At 37.7% G+C, this 22,924-nt stretch overlaps 1 protein-coding gene across 5 annotated transcripts in view; it reads right to left on the bottom strand.

Annotated features, from left to right (window-relative positions):
- The window catches only part of DLC1 (DLC1 Rho GTPase activating protein), a 237,986-nt gene that overhangs the window by 89,500 nt on the left and 125,562 nt on the right, over nucleotides 1-22,924 (bottom strand). Inside the window, exon 1 of one of the 5 annotated variants that reach the window (XM_056489196.1) lies at nucleotides 6,099-6,424. The exons of the other annotated variants lie outside the window; for them this stretch is intronic. Within the exon in view, the coding sequence (XP_056345171.1) occupies nucleotides 6,099-6,222 (124 nt within the window). The 5' untranslated portion in view covers nucleotides 6,223-6,424. Of the gene's footprint in view, nucleotides 1-6,098; nucleotides 6,425-22,924 lie in introns of those variants that run through there. 5 annotated transcript variants of the gene reach the window in all.

Genomic DNA, 22,924 nt, shown 5'->3' with positions numbered 1-22,924 from the left:
ATTCCCAATGCCATTTTGAGTGAGTATTTTGACTGAAGGACTTTGCCTTGAATGAATTACAGTCATTCCATGATAAAAACACCAGTGCTAAAAAAGGCATGCAATACTTCAGATATCTTATTGGAATTTAGTGTAGCAATATTTTCAAAAATTAGACAAGCATATGCTATTTATGAAATGTATTATTTCTGGTTGCATTTGATATCTGAATTTGAAAGATGTGAAGAGTAATAAACCACAGGAATGAAACTGATCTTTGCTCAAAAAACATGCTCAGGCTATAAGCTTGATTAGTAAATGTACAGATAACAGCAAAGCACTCTCAAAGGGAGGAACCTGTACATGATAATGATATTTAACCATTCAACCAAAATTAATTATTCATATGTTTTGCACTGGATGTGCTACACTTGTTTTATTATACATACAGCTTCTTTAGTTATCAGAAAATTGTTATTTACTGTTTTCCTGTTTTTTTTTCCATAAATTATGAGCTATTTACAAATATGTATCAAATCAATAGCTGATTATCTCTACATTATGGTAGGTGGCTATGCTTAGTATTTATACCACTGAGTGCCTGAGTAAAGCACCAAACCAGTAGGAGATTGTCTCCAGATTGGGGGTCAGTAATTTCCTAAAAATGCTGATAGAGACAAACAGTGATATATCTGAAGCTATATATCAAGTGGTCTTGGGTTCTGCAACATATCCATTTCCTAAGACCTTATTTCACCTACACACACTGTAAATCTTTCTCCAATCTCAGAACAAAGCAAACACTTCAAGAAGTAATTTCTCTTCTGCATGAGCATAAATTTTGGGGACAGTTGAAATGTGGTGCAAAATTCTTCAGTTTAACTTGAGGCTTAAAAAAATTTGAGAGGATAAAAATTCATTTCTTTCCTTCCTTTACTTGCTATAGACAGCTACAGACATGCTTAGAAGTATAAGCAATATCTTGGAAATGTTTAAGAATTATTAGATATATATACTCACAGACTTCACAATCTGTACATGGATATGCTTTAAGGCATTGGCAATGAGAGGAAAATATAAGAGAAAGCAGCAATTGTAAATCCTTTGGAAATACAGGGATGTTGATAATGAGAACAAATTAAGCATCAACAAGAACAGAGAGTATGTAGCAGATGCACACAGTGTTCTCTGACATATCCTGCAAATTGATAATGGCCAGGAGAAAGAAAAACTTAAATAATGATATAATTCATCATAAATTAAAGAATAAAAGGTCTACCCAAAGGGTCCTGCAAAAAAAACCATTTCATTAGGAGACTCAAAAATAACCCAAAACTAAAACCGTGAAAAGAAGATGAAAGTTGACTGATAGTCCTCTAAAAGTAATCTAAATGGAAATTAATTGTTTGATGGGATTACTTTTTTACCAACCCCAGAGTTCTCTCTCTGGCTATATCTTTAGCAATAACTTAGAAGGGCATATATCATTTTTCTGGATGATCCAAGTAGTAGCAAAATAAGCATAATGAGAATTGGTCTGAAACAGATCTTAGAAATTGAGTAATTTTACTTTTTTTGGCAATGAGCAGAAAACAAAACCAAGAAAAACAATGATGGCAAAAGCCCACTTAAGTAGGCTAAAAGGGACAAATTAAATTTATTCCTGGGGTAAATACAATATTGAGAAATTTTAGTGAACTTTAAATTAGAAAAAAAGACAATTGAATATGAGAAATGGCAAGTAGGCAAATAAACAATATAATTTCAACTAGAATAGCTGAAGGTTTATTTTTAAAATACCAAATAAGAAATTTTTTACTTCAGACTTTCAATGCCTAAGCTACTGCAGCAAAACTGTCAGTAATTCACCAGCCTTGGACTACCTACACATTCTTTTTTTTGTCTATTGCACCAGAATTTCAGAAGACAACCTAACTTTTGCACCATAAAAAAACCACCTTAATTTAAAAGAGAGGCACATTTGTAGTCAGTTGTACTCAGTGTCTGATCACACATTCCAAAAAGTGCTGGTGAAAATGAAGAAGCCAGGATCTTCAGTCATGCTGAATGGGGCACACAATGGCTGTACATTATTATACATTATACATTATACATTATTGTATCTGTACAATGCAGATAAATGCTACATTGGGTGATGTAAATTCAGACAACAGTGAAAGCACTAGGAGAAATCTGTCTAAAATGTTTTGAGGGTGTGTGCATTTGAGAGCTGAGAATGATGCTTCCTGTTGTGTGAAAGCTCATCCTGTGCTGCTGCCCTTCTTGTGCTTGAAATCCTGGTCTCTTTGGGAGGTCTGCCCACTGAAGAAGCCAGAATGCTCTTCTCTTCCCAGCTGAGGATGTGGTCTGACATTAGGAAGGGGGATTAGCTGGGAACTCCAAAGGAAATACATCTATTTCTTGTGAATGAAGTAACAGGAAAAGTAACAATTTTCATATTGGCTATTTAGAGGCTGTGTCAACTTAAGTCTTCTTCTCTCCTTGGTCCTTATTTTTTGCTGTTCATTCCATTACCTGTTACCCAAATTTTTTCTCACCTCTAGTAGGCATTTTAGATGTCCCAGAAATTGAAAATATTTAATGATTTACCTAGTGAATGATTTTCCACATTTTAAGATCACCAGATATGACTATATACACATGTTTAGATGTTCTTTTTCTATGTAAATCAAGAAGGGGAAAAAAAGACAGTGGAAAACCATGACTTGTGCTGCTATGATGTGACTATGATGAGCTGCAGCTCACTGCTCCTCAGGATAGGTATTTTATAAAAACATTCCATATTTATATGCTTTACCAAATTTATACAACAGACCATAATATAGTATCATAATACATAATATACTATTTTTATATGAGTGTGCTGCACCCCAGCTGGCTGAACCACAAGGGCAGGCAATAGCTCAGGCCTGGGTTGGGGTTTGAAAGGAACATGAGAATGCTGCTCTGCAGTGCCCAGCAAAGGAGAGCACACAGAGGTGACCTGAGAGGGCAGTTCACATTCATTTGCATTCTTTTACTGCATCCACTCAAAATCAAAGTGTTTTTAGCCACAGTCATTTAATCCCATACAATTTTAGCAGCATCTCAAATATATTTGATACCTTTTGTACAGGACTATTCTCCCTTTCTTTTGTGTCATAAGACTACATGCTCATAGAATCCTAGAATGATAGGGTGGTTCAGGTTGGAAGGGATCTTAAAGATGATCCAGTTCCAACCCCCTGCCATGGGCAGGGACCCCTTCCTTAGAGCAAAACCCCATCCAGCCCTGTCTCAAGCACCACCAGGGACAGGGAGTCCACAGCCTCTCTGGGCAACCTGTGCTGTGCCTCACTACCCTTATAGTACAGAATTTCTTGCTAACATCTAGTGTAAACCTACTGTCTTTCAGCTCAAGACTTTGTTCTTTCCCTACATGCCCTTGTGGAAAGCTCCTCTCCAGCTTTCTTGTAAGCCCCTTTTAGATACCAGAAAGCCTTCCCAAAGTCTTCTCTTCTCCAGCGACTCTTATCTAATGGAAAAAAACGTTTTCCATTATATATTTCCTACTTTGGAAGCAGATAGTTTGATGATTATATCAAATTGCATTTCATGAAGTGCTATTTCTTTGTGCAGGCTAGAAGGATTTTTTGAAGGCAAAACATTTACTTTGTCTTGAATATGCCATGAATGCATATTTCAGATTTTCTTCTTTCTTTTGCAAATAATGTTTTTTTAAAGGCGTGTCCTGATAGCACAAATTGCTGATCTAAGAGGATTTCTTCTTTCAGTGTCATGACCCTTCTTGACCATTTTCAGGTAGTCAGCAATTTAAACTGCTGATATCCCAGAGAACAAACAGAACAGCAACATAACTTGCTGTTTTGTTTGTCTTCCTGAATCTCTGTTAATCATGAAGTATTTTCTGGAATACACCCTGATACCTACTCCAACTACATTTTGCACTTCTTATTGGGGGTTTAGCCTGATGATTTTTAGATTTCCTGACTGACAGCAGCTCAAATATACTAGTGGACTGACAAGTCTGCATCACCAGCACAGCCTGGAGAATGGAACTGTCACTGTTTTTAAGGGTCCTCTAACATCTAAGCCTTGTATTGATAAAAACTGTGATGGCTCATAACCAGCTGCCAAGCAGAATGAAAACATGCCGACCCTTATCAGTGCAGCTAAAGGGGCTAAAGGGTTCACGTTCACTCCCCGTTTCTAGGAATGTGACACAGTCTCCAGAAATATAATTAGCAGTTGTTTAGCCTCCAAATATTTGATAATTGTATGCAAGGTTAAATATATACATTTATCAAGTTCTCTCTGTATCCTGATAAAATCTGCATACTTTCATATGTAGGTCACATTCTGAAGGTATAAATTACATATCATTATGTGCTTTCCTGTGTCAGCTGATCAGAGGGAAACAATTTTATAGAGGACAGTTGGTAGCAGTTGTTGTATGTGGACACAGGCCAGAGGTACTTGGAATCTGTTGATGCAAATGCCATTCTGAACTCAATGATAAATTAAAAAGCTTACTTCAAAGCATTCATATAAACATTTCCAGCAGGTAGAATGGCAACGAATGTCAGGGTAAACAAATGTCCAGCTGACCAGGCAACACTCTGATTAAACAAAGGCTGACTTGGCTCCACTGGCTTCCCTTTTATAGATTTGTGCAACATCCATGCCTTTTCCCTCAGAATTTCTTTCCTCTCAGTGCTTCTTCCAGTGGAGTTTCAGCAATGTCCTAAGCATCATGTTGTGGCTGCTGCTCCATGTCCTGCAGTGGTTAAGGCTACCAAAGAATCCCAGTTTTGTAACACACATTTGAGAGATGAAGTGGATTGTCTGCCCAGTTCTGTTTGCTATGAAGAGAGGTTAATGTCCTGTGCTCTTTTGACACTGCTATATTTGTGACCACCTACAGAACACTAAAGTAAATATGGTGCCCCCATCTCCTGTGACCACGAGCTTTTACTGTAAAACAGTGTAAAGCTGAGCTCCTCTGCCTAGGAAACTCACTTTCCTCCAGTCACTTATACAAGTGGGCAGAACAAAGTTTTTATGAATAGGTCGACTCAGAGCAGCTTTTTGCCCACGTGTTTCTTTATAAACAATGGCCACTCACTGCCTGATTACCCGATGTAGTCAGTTTTGGAACCAATACTCAACCAAATGTCTGTCATGCACTTAGCTACTCTTAATTCTCCAAAACGTAAACGCAGGAGAGTGATGCAAAAGTTCAGTTTACATTAGTAAGTCATAAAGTCTGCCTATGGGTCATCTCATCCTTGATCTTATCATTATTCACATTTCTCCTCCCTCCTTCCCTCCCTCTGGAATAAACCACCCCCACTGTAAGTATACAAACAAACCAAAAAGATCCCTCTGGCAGTCACACCCATTGTGCATTTCTGCTGCCTTTTTTGAAATCTTTAAATGCTGAAAAATAAAAGTAACAACCCCAGCAGGGTGAATAAGAAGCATTCATCTAACAGACAATGATAGAAGAGAGAAATAAAGTGAGTTAAATTATCTTCTTCTCCAGCCCTCTATTATGGTCTGTCCCGAATCTTTGAATATTTGCAAGTCAAAATAAAAATTTGGACTGAAACTTTATAGATGGCTGGTAATTTATATCTCAGCAGCCTAGCTCTGGCATACCTGACACTCACTTGGAGCTCACAGCCCTGGAAGCCTTGCCAGAGGAAATACCAGTAATTGCTCAGAGCACAGCCCAGATATTCCGACTGACACACTCCTTGGCTACAAACCGCTCTGTAACGCCACTCACTGAAGCACATCACAGCTCTGACCTGACAGCACAACAAAATGCTTCAGCACACTTTCCTCTGAGGAGTTTGTGCCATTATGCCAGACCAAAATTCACTGCTGTTTCTCCTTTAACCAAAATTTGTCTCCCCGAGTTAGAGTAGCACATACAGTTCCACCCCAGGCGCAGCACAGATGCAACACGACACACACACAAAAGAAACACTCCGAGGCTGCATCCATACATATGCAAATGACGCCACTAATTGCTGTCACGGCTTTTGATCCCTTACCAATCGAAAAACATCTTCATGCAAGGTGCTCCTCACCTGCCAGCCGCCTGTCGCGGGTGTTTTTCCAGATAGCATCCAGGGCTCTGGCCGTGGAGTCCCTGATGTGGTCGCTGAGGGATCTCCTCAGAGGGGCTTTCAGCGGGCGATGCATGGTGCGCATCGGTCACACACCCAGCTCGCACGGCTGCAGCTCAGCCCCGGCCGAAAGGGCATTCTCTGCCCCCGGATCTCCTTGGCTTTCTCTTTGCCAGGCAGGCAGGTTGTTACTTTATATAATTTGTCATCAGCCTTGTGGAGCTTTTCCTTGAAGAGTCAGGCATTGCAGTTCTCACTGCGGATGCAGGAAAGCTCAGACTGCAGCCAGCCTACTGGAAAGCTGCCAAAATCTTACATCTGGAACAGTTTACAAATGAGCTAACGATACAGTCATTTAGATTTGGAGCTTTATTTGTGGATATCTATAGGATTCTAGCTTCCTGTTTAATCAAATAACTTACCAGGCACATACTTGCATGCTCATTTATTAGGATAATATTTCCTTGCTTAGCTGATATTTCAGGTAATCTTTCATGTTTGGACATGAAAAAGGTAAGGAATAGAAGAGAGATAAAGTAATTTTAAATATCAAGAGGTCAGGTATTTTATTTTGTTACCAAATTTTTTTTTGGCATTTTACCCTAGTTAAGGCAGAGGATAGGGCCCAATTCTGAGCTCCCTATATTTAGTACTTCATGACAATGCACTAATGAAAGGATGGAAATAAAAAAAATGAGAGGAAAAGGGGAGATAATAAAAAGGGAGAGGGAACTAAGCCTCCACATCTTTGCTGAGTGGAAAGACAAGTTCCCATATGAAAAATACTTACAAATGTAACTGAGATTAATAGTCATAGTAAATGAAGCCATTTGACCTTGCTTATTTTGACCTTTTAAATTGATTACTGTGTCCTGTGGCTTCCCTGAGGGAGAAAGGGAGAAATAAAAGAGTGCCTGAGACTCTCTTTTCCTTTTTAATATTATGTAGTAACGTGTGAAGAGATGAGAGATGTCAGTTTAAAAACCTAATAAGGAAGGAAAAACTGTCAAATAAAGTTGTCTTCATGTTCATTCTACAGGTAGTCATTTTTTTTTGCAGCAACTACAGCTATTAATATTAGATAACATTATTTTCTTTAGAAGTATTATCATTAAAATTGATTAACTTCTCACAAGATTGGCAGAGACCAAATTACAGAACTGTGTTTTAACCCTTAACAAAGGGATTTTCACTCCCTTTGAATTTCTTCCTAGAACAAGAGAGTTTTTATTTTCATAACATTAGATGATTTATTTCACACTTTCTTACTGGTTGTAATTTTTTTTCTAGTGTCTTCTCAGTTCCCTTCATTTTCACTAGTCCTCATTTCCTTTAAGACAAATCGTTATCTCATTCTGACAATGAAAAGAAATTTATGGGATTTGCAATAGTGTAACTGAGGGAATAACTGACTCACCATCTATTTGATGCAGATCATAATTTCTTCCCATCTAGGCCTTAATCTTTAGAAATCATCTGCAAACACTAATGTCCTGTCTGTGTCTTTGAACAAAACAACAGTGAGTGATCTCTATATTTTGCAGTTGCTTTCCTCATTACACCCCTCCTCCTTTCTGAGGCCGGATGGAGAAAGAAGCAGCCAACTCTCTAGAGAAATTCAACATGATAACACACTCCTGCGTGGTTGTGGTTTTTTTTTGGGGGGGGGGAAGGGGCAGAAGTTTTTTTTTGTTTTTGACTTTTTTTTTGTATGTGTTTTGTTTTTTTCTTAATTATTACTCTTGCAAAAATTCCTGCTAGAGCAAGTGCAATGCTTACCCAGGCATAGGCTTACCAGGCAAATGCTGACATGATGACCAGAGCACAATATATCTGTTTTGAAACACGTACACTCTGTTCAGATGAGATCTGCTGCTGTTGCTGTATTAGTGAACAGCTCAGAAGAGCATTATTCACTTTTAAATGAAGATGCAGTAAGCAATAACTTAATCAAGACCTGAATTTCTCTATTTTAGAAGGCAACAAGGGTGAAGACAGTCTCAAAAGGGTTTTAACTAACACTGGCTGTGCCTACGTTACCAACAACATAGCCCAGAAAGAATGGATTTGTACAGCAAAATAAATGGTACCAAAGTTTTGACACATCTCAAGGTAGAGTTGCTTTGAACTATGTCTACCCACATCTTGTGAACTGAATGAATCCTTGGGATTTCCTGAATGGGTTGGAGATCACTGGCACATTACCAGGGTGCATCTTCTGGCTTAGTTTCATTTGAAAACCATCCAATTCACATGCTCCAAGACTGCTTGGAGATATGAACCAAAGAGTATTATTGGGGGAACTTTTTCAAAACCCTAGTCCAGGCTACAGTGTCAATAAAAACATGCAGGCCATTATTCATTTTAGAAGCTAAAACAAGTTTTAAGAATTCAAAAATAAAGTCATCAACATAGATATATTTCTAATTAGGGTTTGATTCTTTGAGAGTTACTGCAGGTTATATTACATGTGTTATCATAAATATATTTAAAATATTGAAAACAGTTCTTACAACCTGTTCAACAAAATGGTCTGGAAAATAGCAAAGGGCAAAATAGGAATAAACTGTAGTGAAGCAGAGAAATACTGCTAAAAGGATTTGTTTGTGTGATGCTACAATACAAATAAATAGGTAATCTAAGTAAGATTGTGTAAAGAATTAAATGTCAGAAAATTTTTAATGGGCCATGGGCAGATAAATAATTAGACATAGATAGGCAAGAAATATGGACAGAAAATAAAGGACATTAATTTTAGAGAAGTGTAGTCAGAGCTACAATGGGGAATACAGTTAAAAGCAAATGCATATGATCAGCAAAGGAAATCTGAGATGCATGACATCCAATACAGCCACAAAATGAGATAAGAATTGACCGTGCAATATGAAAGCACATGATTTTTAACAATTTAAAAAATAATGTTAAAAGGTGGTATCAGGGCAGAACTGTGCTGCAATCTCCATTCCTGCAATATTTAAAAAATGCCCCTTGAGGAACAATACACTCAGTTTTGGTCTGCACCTCTCAATACCCACAGGGTGCTGAAAAGGCATCCACGAGCCCAGTGCACGGGCAGCTGGAAGCAGGGCCAGGGTGACAGTGACCAGGGGTTCTGTGCTGGAAAACACCCATGTGCTCAGGGGAAAGCTGCTGAGCTGCCACCACCACTGGGCCATTATTCCCTTGCTGAGGGAATACTCTGCATGTCAGGCAAGCTGCTCCCAAATTCCCAGTTGCTACTGCCCAAATGATGTCTGCTTATGTGGGATATTTTCCATTTCAGCTCAGGTTTGCTCCTGCTCCCCTTGCAGGTGTAGCTGCTCTCACAAAGACATCACAGGCAATCTGCAGTTACTGGAAGATTGTTTTAGGGAAGAACTTCCTCCATTTCTCTGGTAAACTCATGCTTACAGTCTGAACTGGGAGAGGGGGCCCCTGGTACCAAGCACACACAGTACAGACCTCACCAAGTGAATCTTTGATGTTGATCAACATGAGATTAATTACTAGATTAATTTATTCTTAAAACAAACAGCTAAACTGGAGCACTGTGAATGACATTAGGGCAAAAGGCTTTAATGCTGAAATTTATGGGTTGGCAAGGAATATACTTTTAAAGAAATTGGCAAAATGTTTTGCTGCTCTATCTGACAATACTGGAAAATCTCCTGGAAAGAAGTATCCTTTCTAAAACTGGGAAAATGCACCCTTCTGTGTCTTACATTTACAATTCAATTAGTGTACAGATGTTACAGAAATTGCATGCACAAATAAGCAAAGTCCTAAACTACCAACCAGCCTCTAGGTAAAATTTATGATGCAGCTCTATCTTTTGGCTTCACTCTGTCTGGAAACTCAAGAATGACCACCATCAGACACAGGTTTTTGCATTTGAACAATTTTGTATTTGAATAATTTTGGTGTTGATCTCAGTCATAGTGCAGTCAATACTCCAACTATCTCCCAGAATAATCTCATTTTATTCAGGGTTTTCTGTTTCATAGCTGAGATGAAACCCCCCCCCAAAAAAGTAAATAATTAAAAATGGGATGGGTCAATAAAGATGTGTGCTGAATCAAATATAATCTGAGGGGAATCTGAAGGAGAGGGCTCTGTTGCTGCCAAGAGGGGCTTGCAGCAGCTGGTGTTAGGGGAGTGAGGTGATAGCACACCCTCAGGAGAGAGACAGCTGCCTGCCCCATGCAAGGGGAGCAGCATGCATGCCCAGCAAGAGTCTGTGTAATTCCAGAAGCAAATTTAGAGGGACTAGACCCTGCCTTCCCTGCCCTGCCAGCCCTCCACCAGCTCAGACCAGCTCCACCCCAATTCTCCCAGGGCTGTGTCTTTCCTGTCCCCCAGACCTGGCCTGCTTTGGGACTGCAACCACTGACTTCTCCCACTTCTTCTTCTGGAAATATTTTTAGAAACCTCTTGTTAGCATAAGCAAAGCTGTGCTTCTCCAGTCTTCCTTTCAGGGCTGAATCTACTTCTGAAGTGCTGCTCATTGTTCTTAAACACATAATTCTCAAACCAGCCAAGGGCAGGAGACAGAGGCTAATTCCCTATAACCTTACCCTTGCTCATCACTTCCAGCTGGGGGACCAACACTTGCCAACCCTGTTTTCTGTCCTTTACTGTTCCATCCATACATTGATCTGCAAAGATAATACCAAAGATCCTTTTTGCTCTTTAAGACAAAGACCAGACAGAATGCATTGGGTAGCAGGATGGCAGGAACAGTGATATTGTTTTTAGTCCTGGCAATTAAGTGTAGTTCTCAGGAAATAAACTAACAGTTGTGCAAGCCTCATGCTCTTCAAGCTTGCTCTAAAACAGCTCCACTTCCCCTCTGACTCTTCATGAATGTGCAAATCCTTATGTATATCTCTGGCTCTTCTGTGTGATTCTGGCCCCTTGGGTCTGGAAGGATGTATCTGTCCAAAATATGCACAGGCAGTCAGAAATACATAATTTTTTAAACTTGATGCCAGTCTGAGCTTTGCTGTGACTTCTCTGCAGACTGCAACAAATGGTGTGGCAAATCCAGATCATTTTTGCTGAGTGGTTTATGCAGTCTGCCTGACACAAAAGAATAATTCAGAATCAGAATTTTATTTCTAATTTAAAAAGGCTGCTGGGCACATGGCATGTGTCATTGTTTCATGTCTCAGGAGATATCTCCAAATGCTATCTAGGAGACCAGGCTGGGAAAGAAGCACTTTGAATTTTGGATTTTACATGTGCTGCTTTCCAAAAGAAAATATCCTTCTGCAGTATCTGCAGTATCTGAGTAATCTGACATGTATCAGGTTAAGAAGCAGCCACCAATCAGAGCAGACTGGAAAAATTTAGAGAAATTCCTATTGAAAGACAAGGAAATAAAACGTATTCTGTTAAAACATAAAAATTTCAACAGAAGCTTGACAAATCTCAACAAAATTCTTGATATGACAAAGCCATATTTTGATTCCTTTAGATTTGTTTTTTAAAAAAGGTGTGTGTTTTTCAATTAGGTAAAGTAAAAATATCCAGAAGTTTCATTTAGCACATAGGTATCCTTCTGTAACTGTGCAAAAAGCTGGGCAATTTATCAGTCCATGGACTCAACCCTATGTGTCCCACCATATTTTGCATTCAGAAAAGTGCCCATTTGACTCTGTCAACACCCTGGTGTTAACTTTGAACAGCCTAGGGGCTAAATGGGTGCAGCCTGGAGAAGGGATAGTAGATCATGAGGGAGTAGACCAACAGAGAAAGTCTCCAGAATCTCCTCCATGATGTCAAGAGTGCACTGCCAGGCATCTCTGTGTTCTGCTTCCCCTTGGAAGAAGAGGTGTGGAGAAGCCCCAAGGACAATCACTTTCTCTCCAGGTGACCATAATTGCCTCTGTACACACTGCTTTTGAAAGATGTACCTGCTTTTTACCCTCATGCCATGGTCCAGACCTGTATTTTTTAACAACAAGGGTGCATAATTTTAAGAAAGAAAATGCTCAAAATCCACCCACCCCTGCAGCAGTACATGATGTAAACTGCAGCTGCTGCTTTCATGAACTTTTCAATGGCTAAACTTGAAGCCTTCTTCTGGTGGAATACTGAGAAGCTCTTGTCAAAATATCTACCTTAATTAGCTTTTGTTGTGAGTTAAATACATACTAAAGGGTTTATATAAACTGAGTAGTGTAGCCTTCTAATATACATCCATGAGTCTCAAATTAAACATGATCTCAAATAAATATTAAAAATCTTCATGGTGTGATTGTGACCCTGCTTTGTAAACAGCCCCACAGCTTAATTAGATTTCTGTGCACTTCAAAGTGCAAGCTTATCTGGCTGTTTCTGAACTGCTGTCTCACTATCACTGTGTGCTCCAAGAATAATAAATAAACCAGCACAGGAACACAGAAAGCATTCCTAATCACAGCCATAAATACAAAATAATAATTAACTGAAAAACGTGAAAGAAGATGTGCTTCCAGTTTCATTTCCACATTTTAACTTGTTTTTAATGTAACTGGCTATAAAATATTTCTATTAAAATAAACAAAAACAAAAACAACCCCCAACTTCTGCCCCTGCAGCCAAATTATTTTCTGAAAAACTGCATATTGAAGAAAAAAAGAGACAGTAGTGCTGGTGACATAGTTTAAAATTCAAATGAGAAAGGAAGTGTTAAAGCTTCATTCTGTTTAGCCATATGTGAGGCACCTGCTTAGAGAAGTTTATGGGAATATTAATCTACAAGAGTGTCCAAACACTTCCAAATATCTAAAATTGAGCAACAGAACTTTCTTGGTTACAAAATAGTTGATGGCAACAAGCTGTGAATTGAGATTAGTTTTTAGCATTAGCCATGTGTTTCATGTGCTTCACCACACATTAAATAGTATTAAACAGCATTGTTTCTCCTTCCTTCAGGCAAATTGCCCATACATAGCTGTTTGTTTGCTGAGTAATACGTTATTACTACACTGCTCCCATCACTGGAATTAGGGCAGGATGAATAAAATTTCACAGAATAAATGGCATGTTAGAAGGTATTTCTTTCTTTCCAGTGGAAATGCAAATTAGGCTGTATGTGAAATTGCAGTAATAGAAAAGTGCAGAATACACCAAAAAATCCCCAAACCCCAAAAACAAACAGCCCAACACTTCCAAAAAATCCCCCAACTCACTATTGTTACTCCCTATTCAAAATCTTCTCTATAATCTTCTTTCATAATTGGAAAGTTTCCTTCCCTCTCTTCTGTTTTTTTCTCTTTTTCACTCTCTCTGCCTCTCCTGGTCCTACTAAGATGCTGTTTAAGATGGTAAGTTCCTTCAATTACAGGTCTTCCTCTTCAGACATCTCCCATACAAATGGCACACTAAGATATCAAAGAAATAAAGCCTTTGAGCTTGTCTGCAGTGACCAACATGACTGTGAATAGAGCAGATTGGATTCAAAGGGTTCTATATAATCTAATGGTGGCAGGCTGGTGTCTGTGCACAGAGCAGGGAGCAGGATGGGAGAGTGAGGGATGTTGTGTGAGCTGGACTCACTGAAGTCAGAGGGTGAGCAGGGAGATAATTCAGAGTACAGAGATCATTCTGAACAGAGAGATCAAAGAGCGGCAAGAAATTTTAAATCAAAGAGAAAGTCCAAGTGCTTGCAGGGAAAGATGGAAAATGCTTATTCCTGAGAAGATTTAGTGAGATTTAGGAGTCTCATGTAAGTCATCTTCAATTATCATTGCTCTGTGTAATGTGTGTTTTATTAAGTGATGCAGAGGCAGAGTTGTCTTCCTGCCTTCTCATCCCTGCTGCTGCCACTGCAGCACTGTGAAACACAATCTCTGCAGAAGGTTTTTTGCTGTGAAGACAAGCAGGATGTAATAACCATCCCTGGATTGCTGCTTTGTGGCCCCATTGGTAGAGAGAACAGCAGAAAAACCAGAATTTTCATAGGGAGCAATGACATAGAAAGAAAGATCCAAACTTTTGAAAAGGTATTGGATCAAACCTTCAACAGATTTCAAGATTTCATTAATTAACTGATGGAAAGTTTGTTAATGGTAACTTCTCCTTGTGGCATTTTTGTGCAAATGAATACTGAATGTACACAGCATACCATAAAAACCTACCAAAGAAATCTAAAACTCTAGCTAAAGTTATTATTAGATATTAACATTTCATATTTACTCCATGTAGTTAGCAACACCATTAAATGAGGTTTTAATAAGACATTCTGGTTTGCTGTTCTAGGAACTGGATTTCTCCATATCTTTATTTAATTTTATTTCACAGCTAATCATCCAAAATTGCTTCTGCATGAAATTTGCTGTTCCTGCTGGCCTCTGTTTTCAAGCCATGCCATATCTGCCCTCTGGAGTCCCACTGCAGTGCGTGGAAAATCTTCACTTAGAGGTCAGGCTATGACACTTGTATTTGAAGGCTGGCTGTGGAAAAATAGTGAGCTTGGACTAGATGGTTTGGGGAAAAGGAGATTGACAGGATACAGCAGTATTTAGTCTAACTTTTATGTCCTGACACTGTTTACTGTCTGGCAAGTTCTCCTAAGTTATTTTAGTAGTAGATTTTATGTTTATTAGAATATGTTTAGCAAACTGTACACTTCACAGTCTCAAAAGCCAGGTGAAAATGTGAACCTTGTGTTTGTAGGGCTGGCAGCCCTATCTGTGTTTTGCTACATCTGACCTAATATTTTTCTATTGTCAAGTAATTTTGAAAATAGACATATATGTTGGTATCCCCATATGAACATCTGCTTTGCTCTTCTTCAGTCTGAACATACTTTTGTCATTTCTTCTTAAAAAGATATCTATATGTTGAGGTGGGTTACATAGGAGAACCTAGAATTCTATTTTCCTTCTATAAAATGAAAGTTTTCAGAGACATCATTGCAATAATAAATTTATGAAGTTCTTAAATAAATAAGGAATATGAGTCTTGTACTCAGGTTCAATGAAAGATATTAATGGCTCTGAAAGAATCCAAATTAGGCCTTGAAAAGATGTATTTAAAATAGCAACTGCAATTCATACATGGAAAAACTACTTACAAATCTTGATGTGCACTACACTCAAGTAAATACAAGTGTTTCTTTAAGTGCTTCATAGCAGAAGGGGACAGGGAAGCTTGAAAGACCTGGTGAAATAGATAAGTTACTTCATATTTATGAGTAGGTGATGTAGAAATTGGAAAAATGTGATATTTGGAAGAAGGGAATAAAATACTCCCAAAGAAGTTGAGGAAGAAAACAGACAAGAAAATAAGGCTTACACCTGAGATTAATAGGTTAAACTAATGTTTTGAAGGCATATTTATTAAAAATAAGGTATTGAAGTAATGGTAAAAGGATAATGTCAAATGTTTGACTGAGAAGTGTGGCAAAACATATATAATTTTTTCTTTATTATTTCTGAAATTTTCATCATATTTTTTTATGCATCTATATTATTAAAAAAACCTAATATTTACTTTCTTGCTATTTCCATGAAGAACAATCAGACATGCTCTGGCACAAATGTAGTTTTAGTCTCTCCATTACACAAAGTCATCAACAAGTTTTGAAGGAATTCAGATAACAGCAAAAAAAAAATAAAAAAATTAAGGGGCTAGACAGTTTGATTTACAAGAAAAAGATGAAAACCTCTTCTGCTCAGCCAAATGATAGCTAATAATGCAAGGGAAGAGTAATGATATGAGCCAAAAAGTATTTGAAGCATGAGCACATCAAGGAAAGTGTGGACATGTTTTAAGGTGGTACAAGGTTTCAAAACACTGACTTAGTGTTGGGGAAAATATTGTGTTTGTGTTTGTTTTTCATCCAAACTAAGTCTAATAATCTCTGGAATTTATGTATGGACAAAAAAATTATGTGTCTGCAAAGGAAAAAACCCTGTGCAAATGTAAAACAGGATGATGCATCTATCAGCTGTAGTGCAAGTCCTCAATACAGTATATATTTCAACACTGGAGTTAGAAAGATCAAAATTGAAAAAAAAAGATTAAATATGAAAAATGAGTGGAATATAATATTAGAGAAAGCTTATATCAGTACCACAGTGCATAATTTCTTTAGAAAGAACCTCTCTGGAAAGTAGGTTTGCTTTGTTCAGAAAGTTTTGTAGTTCCTTGAGAACCTGCTACCCCTTCCCTGTGAAAAAGAACCTGCTATTCAGACATAAAAATTGTCATACCAAAACTTCACTCATAACTGAAAGTTTAATTACAATGTCATTGGATTTTTTTTTCATGGTTTAAATCAGCTCAGCCCTGTTTGCTGATACTGGCAGCTTTCTGAAGGCATATAGAATAAAGGTGCCTTTAGGAGATGTTTGAAAGATATCCAGGAGATTTTTCTGAATGTCATTGGTGCTCTGTAACACTTTTTGCATGAGGAACCAAAATAAGGAGAAATATTAAAATTCTTCAGAAGATGCAATGAAGTGATGGCATGTTTAGAAGTCAAAACTTAGATGTTGCTAAATTTTTTCAATCCAAACTTACCACCTTTTATTCAAGCACTAGAAAAATTGCATATGGAGGCATTAAATATTTCTTTGCATTCAATGAAAACTTCCACAATAAGTTATAGGAGAATATGTACTCTTGTACAAGCAAGTATACCCTTCTACTCTTGATGTACTTTTCCTAAAAGACTGATTATAGACTTTGAAATTTGAAGTAAGCAGCTGTCAGTGTACTGAAAAAAACCTGAGCTTGGATAACTGCCTATAAAAGTCAGGAATAAAACAAATATATGTCAAAGACTTATATCTACATTGTGCATCAAAATGCATAAGAAAAACCAAAGGAGCAACTAAACCCCTGGTTTTAATATTAGTTCTTCAATATTAAATTTTGAAAAGCTCTGTCCTTATCAAGTCATGACAGCTCTGAATTTTAATTAATAGGATTAGATTCAGTTACTAATTAACCTCATTTCAGCCTAATTAACCTAGTTATTTGATGCTGAAAACCTCATCCTCTATGTAAGAACTGTAAGATTTCAGCATCTGGACAACCAAATTACTAAAAAATAAATTCTAACACCTAAGATTAATAATAATGTATAATTTAAAATACACTTCATGAAAGCTCTTAAATACATCCTTGACAGATACTGATAATTCTTTTAGGTCAAAGATAAATTAGATTTTAGATTTTGGCCTTCAAAGTTTAAACACCTTTTATTAGTCTTCATCTAGAGGATGAAGGTAAAGTTTACCATGCCTTGGAGATGAAAAGCCTGCAGAAAAAGTGTTTTCGCTCTTATTACAACTGAAGACCTTCATATGTACATTGCCCATCCATGACCATGCACTTTGTACAATGTTTTCAGTGAAGTACTACTGATCATCAACCAAAACAAGGCCAGTATATAGCTACTTATGATGTATTAAACATGTATAGCTCACCAAAATCCACTGCATATTTCCATCCTCAGTAAAGTTTTTCTCTTTAAGAGGCAATACGAAGTAAATGTTAATATATCCAAAAGATATCTTTTCCATTTGAGCAAGGAAGTCTAGATTGCAGAAATTTTTTAAAACATTGTAATTTCTTCTATAAATGCCTTGCTCACTTGTCAGATCTAACTTTGTGCTAGTTGCAAAACTTCATAATCTGTCAAAGGTTAGATGTTTCCACACCCTTCTATGGAAAAATGGACTTAATCACATTGTTGTGCATGGTTTGTAAAGACATGAATGAATCTGTGGAACTCAGAAAAGGTCATGCAAAACTTTGCAGTTACTGTATTTATTTTATCGATGACAGCCCCATGAAAGGAGCTCTCAGAAAAATAAGCTGTTAACTCCTAAACATCTACCAAGCAAGGAAGCTCAAAAAAGGGCAGGTAACTGTGGGGCTGCAGCTTGGAACAAAGAACTGAACTGTGCACTAACAGCACAGCACACACTGACCTTATAGTCCTAATTCTTGGTCAGTTAGAATTGCATATCTTAGTATTTAAATACATCTTCTATACCTTATTCTCTGTCTCTCTAAGTCTTGTGCAGCCTCTTTAAGGCACTTATTTCTCAAGACACTAGCAGCAAAAGGCTGCTACAAGAAATATTTCATTCTTCAAATCTTTTTGCCTGTGTCCTTTATTGCACCAAACTGTCCTCTCATATGGTACTGGGACAACTGTTTGCACAGCTTGCTGAAAACCAGCTCATTCAAACAGCATAGGGTAAAAAATAGACCTAATTTGAATCATTTCAATGATCCAGTTTACTGCAAATGGTTGAATTCCTCAACTTAGAAGGCAGTGAAATAAATTTGGGGATGCAACACTGTGACTCACCTTCAAAACAAAGCTCTCTTTTAGGCAGTTACAACTTTCAATCTATTTGTGCTAAGGTGAATCACAGTCTGGCCCACTGAATACATGAAGAAGGATATATGTATTTTGCAAACATAGCAGATTCATGCATAATGAAACCCAGGAATTACTGCTTGAACTGTAAACCAGACTATAAATTCCATTTAAAAACTGGCAACATGCATTTGAACACAAATCCACATTGAGATGTAGCTGAACAATTAGTACAACTTTAGGGATTCACATGCCTATCTCATTTCAGGTAGATAGACTTCCTAGAGGTGACTGGCCATATACAGCTGATTGCTGTAACACCAATAGGTGAAAAATGAGCTGCAGACACTGCAAGAATGTGGAGAAAAGTATTCAACCTCCCTTGAAGAACTTCATGTTCTCCAGTTGGTAAGGTGTTCCATATGAAATATGAGATAATTAAGCATGTTGAATGAACACTCTAAAAGAGCCATGAAAAAATGCATACAGGAAAGGTAGATAAGGGATATAAGAAGACATACATTTATGAGAATCAATAGACCCTATTGGCTGCTCTACATGCTGACAGAGGTGTGTGCTTGTGAGCCTTTGTAGGTGCTACTGAATGAGGAAGTTTCATTCCAGGCTCTGGTTCAGACTCAAGAAAGCTTTCTGGTCAGCTCTTGCTGGATAGAGAGTTTATGACAAATAGCCCCAGGGGAGCTAGATTTCTTTCCTAGCTGTGAGGAAAAGGCTTGAAGGAGTGGAAACTTATCAAAGAGAAACTATGAATGAAATGAATTGTTGAATGGGTGTCAAGAAAACTTTAGCAGTAGATGGTAGAGACAAGCTCAGTTTGACAGTTTATCATAGATTGAGTCATTGCTTTCTGATGATTGTGCTAGTGAATTTGAAAATGCTCTGAAAAATGAGCTGGAAAGCCTCCCCCATTCAAGTGACACAACATGACCTACAGTAAGATCCTAAGCTATTCAAGATGACTGGAGTTAAGCCAGAAGTATGTATCACAAAAGTAAGGAAAGTGATTCAAGGAAAAAATGCTGGGTTTGTTATTTTTGTTTCTGTGTAAGCTAACTAAAAAGAATAAAATTAAAAAATACCTGACTCCCTATGCAAAACTGATCGTTTCACTTAAGAACTTTAGCTATCCTAGGAGAATTAACTGTCCCTTAGAAAGAAGATGTGAGTTCACAGTCAGAGGTCTGGAAAGCTAGCTGGGGTCAGCTTTGGAACTGGAGGCTGGGAGCAGCACAGCCCCTCCTTGGAAAAATCCATCAGGAGATGTTTGGGGTAAGGCAATGGAGACAGAAGGGCTTGGAGAGGAGCATAGAGTAGAAGGGCCTGTGGGCTGGAGTCCATCTCAATCCTGATTGTTGAAAGTGGGAACAAAGTCCCTATTTTTTATGAAATTCATTTGGGTGTTAAATCAAAAAAGCCCCAAAATGTCCAAAATAAATTAGAAGGGTGCATGGGAAATGTAATCAAGTCTCAATTAAAATGAATCAGTGACCTACAAGGTTTAGCACACTCCTTCATGAATTAATACTGCTCTCAACATGAAGCACTGCTGCCTAAGCTGCAGAGTAGTGTGTGTCCTTTCAGGGTTAGATGTAGAAGGATTTATTGATTTTGGACTGCAAGTTAGACACTGTGTTTCTCTCAGATCCAGAGCAGGCAAAGTAGGAAAAAAAAATACTGTATTGCCCTTTCAAAATCAGTTAAGGATAATCAGATATTACAGAAATGATGATAGTTTAATCATAATGGCATTTTCTAACATCACTGAAGAGCAGAAATATTCTTCTTTGATTTTCTTACCATAATCTATTTGGATGCTCTTCAGGAATAAGCCTTAATTTAAATTTTGGCAGCTTTTAAATTTCAGTTTGGTGATAAGTGCTTCTCTGAAATGATTTTATCCCTCAGTTACAGTTATATACAGCTCATGGTCTCTGTGTTAACCTAGGTATATTTCTAATGCCTGGGAATATAAATTAGCTTTTTCTTTCTTTCTATTGCTCCAAAATATTTACTGTTTACAGCATGAACCAGAGAGCACAGCACATTTTTCTTGTTTCTTTAAGGACTTTTCTATGAATGGGTGAGTGCTTCATTGCTGCAGGCTCAGGAAAGTAATATGCTTTTGAGTTCACTTGACAGTCACTTGACTGAATCAGTGAAATCTTCTACTTCTTATCAGTGAGATCTGCTGCTCAAAGGTCCATTAGGAATAAAAGCAAATTCCATCCTGACTCCTGCTGTGTGAGGACATTGGTAAGGCAATACTTACCCAGTGTTGATAGGGTGGGGATGTTAAAGTGAGATGATTTTCTACTGAATTAAGGTGGAGCCCTGTACCTAAGCTTCTTTATTCTCTGTCACACACATGTAAGTCTTTCTCAAGTTTCATCAGTTTGTTGTTAGGTTGCTGGCAGAGTGCATTCATGCAGATAACAATTTACATGCAGGCTGTAATTATAGCTACAGTGACTTCCACTTACCCCTTCTAACAACTCAGCATGGTTTGGGGTGATAGATGAGTAGCAAGTGCTAAACAGGGCTGAACATGGCTCTGCCCATTGAACAGGTTTGTCTCAGAGGAGGGGGAGTGAGGAGCAGCAATCTCTGGTACAAAATCTGCTCTACAGAGAGCATCAGCTGGGATAGCTGCTAATGCCTGCCAGCACTCTGTCAGCCACACCTTTCTCCACAGTTTTGCCAGGGATTACCTTGCCCTGCCATTTAGGGGAGCAGCTGAAAGTCATTTGTGACCCACTCTCTAGCTACTTGTAACAGAGCAGCAGTATAGCTAATTTTCTGGCTCACAGTTTTTACTTTTTTTTCTCTGCTGTACTAGTAACTGTTGCATCATAGGCAAATAATTAAAAGGCAAAACTGCAGTTATCAGATTAAAAAAAAAATTATTTCCTAAATCTCCTTTGCAGTAAAAGTTCAAAAATAAAAACCTTAAAGACAGTTTGTCAGAAGGAGGGAAAGTGGAGAGAGGAGGTAGGTGAAATCAATTGTTCAAATTCTTATGCTGGAATCTCACTGAGGAGTGTTTTCCATGCATTACAGGAGACTAAAGATCTTTCCACTGAGAGGAGGATTTGCTCATAAATTCTTATTTGAATCCTCTAAACATGGAGAAGTCTATGGTAGACAAAGGATGTCAGAATGAATTAATCTCTTTGACCTTTTTGATCAAGATCACTCAATGACAGTAAGTGTGAATCTCCCACCACTGCTGGTTTCAAACACTACCTGGATCTTCTTAACTTCTAAACATTTGTGGGTCTTTTCTAAAAAACTACCAGATGACATGGGCCAAAACTAGAGCAGGAAGCATAATAACTAAAGAACTGGGATAACTAAATGTCAGTGCTTGAGTCCTGGTCTTGCATAATTTACTTTTTCAGATGCTTCTGTGTGACTATGGTCTTGAATCAGGCCCCCTTTAAACCTTGGTGACTGATTACTGGATGTGTGCACTCCAAATTATTTTGTTATTTAGCCTATACCTTCTTCTGAACAAACCTTTGGGACTCAGCCACAGCTCCTTTAAGAGAGAAAAAAATCCCAATTTTGGAAGTACTTTGTGCTATTTTGTTTCTGTCATAATTATATTTCTAAATCTATGTCCTGGATTTCTAAATAGAGAGGCAAAGAGTATTTGTAAGCAATTGTGTAGCACTATGTAGGAAACAAACAGAAGGGAATACAGGAGGCAATTATTTTCTGGTTGTCTGCACTGTGTGCATTTGGCCAATGCTTAATTCAGATTTTAAGCAGTGCTGCTTGTGAATGGTTCATGCAAAGAGGGGATATTGGTGTGGAGTGTGTCTAAAATTACTTCTATTTGCTAAAAACAGCTAGAAGTCTACAATAAAAAGAAATTTAATTCTCTGTTATCTTTGAAAATTACAATTCTTGATCTCACTTCAATCTATTAAAATAATTGCCCATACTGCAACATGCTACAAAGATATATTGTCCTTTTTTTTTCTTAAAGTTCTTTATTTTTGAGGATTTATTTTGCTTTGTTTAGGGAAACAATTAAGGAAGCTTAAACATATCTCAGGAAACGAAATGATCACTATATCTTTAGGTGAATTGGAATTCTCTTAAAAAAATAAGAGAGAGGTTTAAGTTAGAGTCATGGGAACTGGTGAACATAGCACCAAAAAGCATGAAACCCCAACACAGATGCCACAAAGATTTTCCAGATGTGGAATTTTTTCTATGGATCAGAAGAGTTAGTTAAACTTACTTAAGCTATAATGATTATTTTGAGAAAAAAAAAAAAAAGCAAAAAAAAAAAAAAGCATGGCTCATTTCTTATCACTCAGTATTTTAATATAAACAAATGCAATTTACTTTGCTGAAGATTTTTATATAGATTTGCTTTATGAAAAGACGTCTGTTTCTTATTCATTTTAGTTTGTCTAGGGTGGCATAC

The sequence above is a fragment of the Oenanthe melanoleuca genome, chromosome 4 (genome assembly GCF_029582105.1).
Source record: "Oenanthe melanoleuca isolate GR-GAL-2019-014 chromosome 4, OMel1.0, whole genome shotgun sequence".
Lineage (NCBI taxonomy): Eukaryota > Metazoa > Chordata > Aves > Passeriformes > Muscicapidae > Oenanthe > Oenanthe melanoleuca.
The sequence above is the reverse complement of the archived record's forward strand: the minus strand, read 5'-3'. Positions and strand labels throughout refer to the sequence as shown.